The 8,003-nt window shown below is 36.0% G+C and overlaps 2 protein-coding genes across 2 annotated transcripts; one reads left to right on the top strand and one right to left on the bottom strand.

Moving 5' to 3' along the window:
* Positions 1-1,636: 1,636 nt before the first annotated feature.
* Positions 1,637-3,263, top strand: LOC122331081 (cytochrome c oxidase subunit 8B, mitochondrial). The gene is made up of 2 exons (XM_043228531.1): positions 1,637-1,856; positions 3,066-3,263. Exons 1-2 carry the CDS (start codon positions 1,746-1,748, stop codon positions 3,171-3,173), a joined length of 219 nt encoding a protein of 72 aa, XP_043084466.1. The 5' UTR covers positions 1,637-1,745; the 3' UTR covers positions 3,174-3,263.
* Positions 3,264-4,115: 852 nt separating this feature from the next.
* On the bottom strand, positions 4,116-8,003 carry psmd13 (proteasome 26S subunit, non-ATPase 13). Its single transcript, XM_043228530.1, has 13 exons — positions 7,809-8,003; positions 7,217-7,295; positions 7,100-7,134; positions 6,441-6,496; positions 6,294-6,337; positions 6,133-6,219; positions 5,862-6,033; positions 5,610-5,689; positions 5,404-5,529; positions 5,255-5,317; positions 5,014-5,094; positions 4,407-4,523; positions 4,116-4,330 (listed from the first exon to the last, which is right to left on the bottom strand). The coding sequence occupies exons 1-13, from the start codon at positions 7,907-7,909 to the stop codon at positions 4,235-4,237; spliced, it is 1,137 nt and encodes a 378-aa protein (XP_043084465.1). The 5' UTR covers positions 7,910-8,003; the 3' UTR covers positions 4,116-4,234.

Below are 8,003 nucleotides of genomic sequence, written 5' to 3'. Positions count from 1 at the left end.
ATGTATGTATGTGTGTATATATGTATTTATATGTTTATGTATGTATATATGTTTTGTATATATATCTCTGTATGTGTACTATATGTATGTGTATATGTTTATGTCAGTGTATGTACATATATCACCAAACATATACAGTGTATTACCTGTGTGTATATAATGTATGATTATGTGTATGTATGTATATATGTATGTGCTATGTACACATGTACGTATGTTGAATTAATATGTATGTTTGGTACATTATATTCAGTATTTTTTATGTACCATCATTTATGTATGTATGTTTACATGTGAGTATATATTTGTATAAATAATGTATGTATATATGTATGTGTGTAAAATATGTCTGACTATATATGTATGTGTGTGTTAATGTATGTATATAATTTGTGTATATATGTATTACTATGTGTATGTATGTATAAATGTATTTATGTGACCATATGTATATATATATATATATATATACCATAATATATATATATGCAATTTTGTCCATATGTGTATATATATATATATATATGTATGTGTGTGTGTGTGTGTATATATATATATATATATATATATTTATTACATGTACATTTGTTTCAGGGTGCGGTTTAGAGAGAAGGAGCACTCAAAAAGTATATAGAGTTAAGGATTTTAATCATGCACACATAATGGAATAATACCTCGGGCAGGTAGGCAAACAGGCAGATAAACTAAACCACATAAAACATTGACGAGATCGGACAAACAGAGCTGAAACACACAGAGAATAAATTCACAAAGTAATTGACTAAATTAACAAGACACAGCTGAAGACAATGATACAATTAACAGGAACGGAAGGTAGGGCACACAGAGCACATGGCACAAGACAAAAACAACAACACAGAGTCGACGTGTATACACACACACACATATATGTATATATATTAATATGTGTGTGTGTATATATGTATGTATGTATGTTTGTATGTACGTGTGTATGTATGTATATATTATACTGTACAGTGCTTTGATACAACCTGTGTTGTTAAAAGCGCTATATAAATAAAAATGATTGATTGATGTATGTGTGTATATGTATGTATGTGTATGTATGTATGTATATATATATATATATATATATATATATATATATATATATATATATATATATATATATATATATATATATATATATATCTCCATCTTCTGGTCCATCACTGATGAAGCAGCAGGAACTCCAAACTTTGGTTATCCAGTGTTAACTGTTTCTTGCTAAACAAGTTCAAATGTACACTTCCACTTTCCACGATACATATTTTGAGTCCGCGTACTTTTTGAAATACAAGTTTGAAATGTACCCAGTTAATGAGAGCAAAAAAAAAAGTCGTCGTTTCACTCATTAAATAAAATTAATGTATGCATTTTCTGTTGAAATACAATACTAACAAACGTTGTAAGAAAAGAACGTAAACAAAACGGAAAATAAATAAAGCCAAATGAGTTCAGGCACCAAAAAAACTCTGTCCGTCTTGGTGCGTCTTCACGCAAACAGAATCGGACAGCCAATTAAACAAAGCGAGCTTATCACACGCGCAGCGGATTGGCAAACACTCATTTCTTTTTCCTTTTTTCCTCACCCCGACCTTAAATAGGAATTGGCAGGTGAACAAGAAATAGCTCTAGCTTTCCCTGTAGGACGAAGACCACTAGAGCCGCGTGCGCCACCGGGGCATTAACTTCAGCGCTTGGCTATATCCGAAAACAGGACGATGTCAGCCTTGAATCGCTCCTTCAACCTGCTGAGGGGTGCCATGAGACATCAGACCATCCCAAAAGCTAACATTTCAACCAAACCACCTAAGCATGTGCTGTCCGCTGGGGTGAGTAGGATCTTATATCGACGCGACTACTTGCTGCGCACTTTGACCGGACCGTCAGTGCGTCTGCCTGTGAAATGCATTTGAAAGTGTTTACGTTTAACATCTGAAGAGGCGAATCTACAAAACAGGTCATGTTTTAAATGCATGCATATAAATAATATCTGACCCAGTATAATTAAAAGTGAGGCCGGACAAATTCCGATAACGCCATTTATCGTATAAGCGCGCGCACGTACAGTGTAGAAATGGCGCGTGGGTCATTTTGTCATATGAACGTTTTTTTGGTGATAAGAAAAAGATGTTTTAGAGCTTTTACTGAATGTGTTTAAAATGCGTCGTGGCTTTACACGTTACTGGAAAACAGCCAATTTTATGACCTTGTCTGAGAAATAATGTCGTCCTGTCTGGAAATGCAGCGCAAAAATTAACCATGTTTTTTTTTTTACTACAAATTACCTCAGATCAACCATACTTTAATCATGGTATGTGAAGGAAAATTGGTTTTACAAATGGTAATCAATACGCCAAAAACCATGGTTACTACACTTTTACTACAATAAAACCATAGTTAATTTTAGGACTAAAATAAGGAATATGTTTAATTCGAGGGTCATTCTGCTAAAATGTTTTAAACTTTATTGCTGGTCTGTGCTGGTTTACAGGCCTGGACCAGCTATCATGTCTCAAAACACATAGTCTGAGGTATATTTTTGCATCTAAATCTGAACCAACTAAAAACAACACACTTATGTCTTTACGAAAAATAACCATGATTTCACTACAAATAAAACCAAAAAATCATGGTTACTAACTAAACCGTAGTACCCACAAATGAACCATGCTTTTGCTATACTAACCATAGTGTAACTATGGTATTTGTGGTACATGGTCGTAAAAATAGTAATATGTATTATTAATAGTATATAATATGCCAAAGAAAAGTGTTACTACATTTTTACTACAGTAAAACTGTGGATATAATCACCAGGGATAAATACCTCATTTTTTCCATACCCATATTTTCCATCTGGGGTAGGAAAACTACATTTTGCCCAAATAAAAATCTCATTATAATCTCCTAAGGGAAAAGGCACCAAAAATACAACCAGCTTGAGTTCAACACATGGAAAATAGCTTGGATTTTTTTTTTTGAATAATGGGACTAATATAGCTTAGCATCTGATGACCGTCTTTGCGTTCTCAATGCAGGAGCAAGTCTTTGTAATGGCGACCATGTTCGTGACCATCTTGGGCCCTTCTGGATGGGTCCTGTCACATTTGGAGGACTACAAGAAGCGTCCTGGAGCAGATGAATAAGAACTGTCTCCAATCTCCGAGCATTCCTCCCTACGAAGACTATTTAACCTTGTTAAGAATGTTTTAATAAATGAATGTACTTGAACTCAACTGTTGGCACTGGTCTGTATAAAATACTTATTTGGAGTTGCAGTCTACATACAACACATGCTTCACAGTTGCTGTCAAACTATCACAAGTCAACTCAGTGAATCAATCTGTTGTGGTTTTGACCACGACTTCTGCTTCCGAGGACGAAAAACAAATATATATATATAAAAATTACATAATTTAAAAAATAACCTTAAAATTACTGTAGGTTGCAGATGGATGATTCATTATTTGTAATAGCTTCATAGAAACTGGAAATGCATATTCCTTCTGATATGTTGCTAAAAGATTAACCAAAATGTGAAAAATCTGTTAAAACCAATACCATATATTGCAAATAAAAAGCCTCGTCACAAAATTAACATTTGAAATACAAGGCCGAAGGTTAAATATCTTTTTTTTTCTACTGCTCTATTGTTTCAGTTCAGGATGTGTAGGAGTGGGAGTAACAGCTTTTCACATTAGATTTGAGAGTTTAGCTGGGTCACACGTTCTCAAATAGTATGAAGCAAACCAGCGTATTATCAGGGTTTCACTTTTAACAGTGCTCAACAGTCAATACTGATCTATAATGAAGAGACCTCTTATCCATTATTATATTGATGACAAATGCCCGTTATTGTGGTTCAGAGATGAGTTGAAGAAAAAAACAAAACATTTTGACCAATTTCAGGAATAGCTTACCCAAAAAGTCAGATCGGCCATCATTTACTCACCCTCATGTTGTTCCAAATGTGTCTGATCAAATACAAAATAAGAATTTAGGGAACATTTTTAGTCCAGGGTGTCATTTTAATTTTTTGGTGAACTATCCTTTTACATTTAGTATTGCATATAAAAACCCAAGAACCATTGTGAAAACAACTTGTTTAATGACATAATGAAGATACTGACACGTATCACATGAAGAACCGAGGGACAATGCAATGCAATGAAACATTTGGATGGGAGAAATAGCAGGAGGGATATTTCTAAGTGAGGATGTCCTGAGCCTGGTGTTCCACCAACATGGCCATGTTCTTAACATCCCCACACCAGAAGTCCAGACGGTCCTTCATGCCCTTAATCTGTGGAGATGAATCATGTTAAATTGGCAGAGTTTGTGTGTGTGTGTGTGTAACGTCTTCATTGGTTTGGACGTACCTGCTGCACATCCAGTACTCTGGGCTGAACCCAGGTCATGTGAACTTTCTTTTCCACCTCATCTATGCTTCCCTTGATCAGTCCAACAGACAGAGCCTTCATCACCAACAGCTCCACCTGAGGGAGAGGATGAGGATAAGACTAGAGGATTAAGTCTAGTCCTGGATTAAAAACACTGACTGAAAACACTTTACTACTGTTTAAAAAGTAAACATCTAAGCTGTATCTATAAACATGAGAAAAGGTAATTTAAGAAAACCATAATAACCAAGAATGAATGAATAAAAGAAATAAAATGTAAAAATTTGTACATGTAAATACATTTATTTTCTTATATTTAATATATATATATATATATATATATATATATATATATATATATATATATATATATATATATACACACACACATGTAAATAACATATATAATCCGATTGACTGCACTCTTATTAATAAAATTGTCATTAATACAATTATAATAGAAATACTATTTATTATTGAACTATTTAATGCCATGTCTATTCATATATCAATAAATTAGTAATACATTTATTATGTAATAAATTGTTTGTAACCATTTCTTTCCATCTTAAGAGAAAAAACAAACCTCGTTCACTTGGATTTTTGCACTCTGTGCAATTTCCTGGAAAGTCAGCTGCCTGTGATTGGCTGGCCGTGTGAAAGTCATCTATGAAGACAATCAATCATTAACCGTTGTAGCTTTGTGACTGAATAATGACTCTTCCTGTGCCACTTAATTAGCAAATAATGATGTACTTAAAATGCCAATATATAGATTTGGAGTCAATTACCAGCTTATTACATTTTTAAATCAATAGCATTCATACCTCCATGACACACAGTAACTGGATCTTCTGCATGAGTTTGGCCTCTTGAGCTGCAAGGTCAGGCTATGAGGAGAGAAAAACAAAAAATTCACGCAGGTTACAATTTAAAAAACACTCGATAACGTTTCGTTCAGCATTTAATAACTCACCTGTTGACCCCATGCGGTCTTCAGGGCTTGGAATTTCTCCACATTGCCTGCGTTAAACGCAAAGAGTGTGTCTATCAGCCACTGTTTGTCTGTGTTCCTCAGCGACTCCAGGACCGGGTGCATCAGCTGTAAACATCAAAACGTTGTTAAATGCACAATAAAGCAGAGATATGGCAGAGAAATGAACAGGTACAACAGGCGCTCACCAGCTCTCCGAAGTTGTAGACCCCCTCTCCAAGCAGGCCAGCCAGACCTAATGTGAAAGCTCTTTCTTGTTGCTCCGCTTCTGTTGTGCGAAAGTGACCATTAAACCACAATCCAACTGCATCAGCATCTTTTCATATTTTTACCCGAAATTATGCATGCACAACTCATCTCTATGGGGCCATCACTAGAGGGCGCCATTTCCCCAAGTATCTTTTCAAACGCAAACAACATCCATCTGCCAGGATCCTCACCTGGCAAGTCTTTTGCTTCCACACATCCCAAGTACCGCAGAGCGTCCTTGTAGTACATAGCGTGGTTCCCAATAATGCGATAATATTTGCTCGAAAGATCGTAAAATCGTCCGTGCACTGACGTCACACCCGGGAGATTGTTCAGCATCTCTTCCACTTCCTCTATTAATTTCTGCAAATGTATTATAAATAAATGATAGCCTGAAATAAGCGACGTGATCACAAGTTTCGGCATCATTTGGATTTTTGTCAAAAAATGCAAATAAATGACCTTTGTCGCTGGGAGGTCATTGATGTCGAGCTTGAGGCTGCCAATAGAGGTTTTGCAGAGGATGACGGCCTCTTCACTGGCTTTGACCTGATTGAGTAAAAATATTAATACTGTACTCATACCGTAAGTTGTTCTAAAACTGTGTAGAAAAACTGTGCTACCTTCTCCTTTGTTTTCTCAAGAAACGTGATGGCTGTATTTGGATCTGTTGGATGAAAAGAAAAGAAACAAGAGATGTTAGTAATAATGCTCTCTACTTGTTTTGCGATGGGAATCACTGAACACTGATGGGAAATACAAAGCTGTACCTGGCATTTGTCTTGCAACATGAAGGATGATTTCTACTAAGGACAATGGGTTGATTCTGTCAAAGAAAAAAATGAAATGAAATTATTAGGTTTCCAGAAGCGTAAGGTGATGCATTTAATCTCACATCCATCGGAGTTGCCACTTTTCTGTATGTACGGTGTGAGAAAGTAAAGAGAACGGAGTATATTTTGAAAAAGCGTTGCCAGATGTTGCCAGTAAGACCAAGACCACTTTAATTCAAATGCTATATCTTAGAAACACCTGCCAACTTGAATGGCTATTTAGACTGGATTGCTTTATAAGCTAAGAATAACGTTAAGCATCGCTTATAAAGAGAACAAGGCAACCGTACAAGCGATTTTTCCTAAATGACACTCTGGTCAAAATATTAATTTGGTATAAAAGCAAAAAAAAGATTCTAGAATGTTGCTATGGTTACCATGGTGTCAATCATCACAATTTTGAGATCAAGTTCTTTCCCATACACTCAAATTGATATTTTTAGTTCATTCACTCATATATTTAAATGTATTTGTCACTTCTAAATGTCACAGTGTGTGTGTATATGGCCAATGAACGGAGATTCCAAAATGATCGACCGGTTTATTATTACCAGTTATCAGATGCATGAGCAAATCTCATCAGAACTGCCTCTTACCTGTGTTCGAAATCACAGAGGAAGTTTTCATAGAGCTGTGAAAAGACAATGTAGATTTTTAAATGCTTCACGTTACATTTTTGAAATGTAAGAAGCGATTCTGACCTGATGCCTTACCTGAATGAGACCGTCCCCTTTGGAGAAATAAGGGTCCTGCACAAAGACTGTCAACTTCAGAGTCAACTGATGCCACAATCTGTCAAAAGAAAAAGAAATTAAACAAATACAATCTTTGTTTTGCTCCCATCTTACCATCCATCCATCTATAGAAGGGCTGATGTTTTAAGAGAGACAAGAAATTGAAGAACTGATTTGATGTTTACTTATTTACGTAGCTTAAATGAAGCATGACTCAAAGCAGCATATTACATTAGGAAACTGTCAACTTAACCTGACAAACACACACACACACACACACACACACACACACACACACACACACACACACACACACACACACACACACCAGAAACATCACTTTATCAATGACTTGCTAGCCACATAAACCCGCTAGCGCTTATTTTACAGCAACTGCAGCAACAAACATAAAAGCATTACGCAAATAAAGGGCCAACATTGTATTTAAACTCTTTCCGTGTAGACAAAGTAATTATATCCTATTGTATAACTACTATAAGTTGCCTTTAGCTTAGCATGCTAAATGACTCAGCTAGCCCTCCCTCACACACAGTACACGCAACATTCATACTTTCTGTTGTACAGATCCTCCAGTGAGTGCCACTCCGAGGCCATCTCGGGCGTCGGGCTCTTGCTCTGCTGTTGTTTGAGGTACCCGATGACATCTTTCATCTTGACTGTAGATGTTTGAGCGTTTAAGGGAGAAGAATGAAGCTCTCGATGCTGTCACGAATCAATCTGCGCCAATAAACTGAGCGGACGCTGA

This window comes from Puntigrus tetrazona, chromosome 25, assembly GCF_018831695.1.
Source record: "Puntigrus tetrazona isolate hp1 chromosome 25, ASM1883169v1, whole genome shotgun sequence".
Taxonomy (NCBI): Eukaryota; Metazoa; Chordata; class Actinopteri; order Cypriniformes; family Cyprinidae; genus Puntigrus; species Puntigrus tetrazona.
This window is presented reverse-complemented; position numbering and strand designations above follow the sequence as displayed.

Excerpts from the sequence above, each read along its gene's own strand:
- LOC122331081 (XM_043228531.1), top strand. The coding sequence starts at position 1,746 with ATGTCAGCCTTGAATCGCTCCTTCAACCTGCTGAGGGGTGCCATGAGA. Across the intron at positions 1,857-3,065 it reads AGCATGTGCTGTCCGCTGGG|GAGCAAGTCTTTGTAATGGC; the intron begins GTGAGTAGGATC and ends TTCTCAATGCAG.
- psmd13 (XM_043228530.1), bottom strand. The coding sequence starts at position 7,909 with ATGAAAGATGTCATCGGGTACCTCAAACAACAGCAGAGCAAGAGCCCG. Across the intron at positions 7,296-7,808 it reads GAGGATCTGTACAACAGAAA|ATTGTGGCATCAGTTGACTC; the intron begins GTATGAATGTTG and ends TTCTTTTGACAG. Across the intron at positions 5,530-5,609 it reads TCTACAACTTCGGAGAGCTG|CTGATGCACCCGGTCCTGGA; the intron begins GTGAGCGCCTGT and ends TGATGTTTACAG.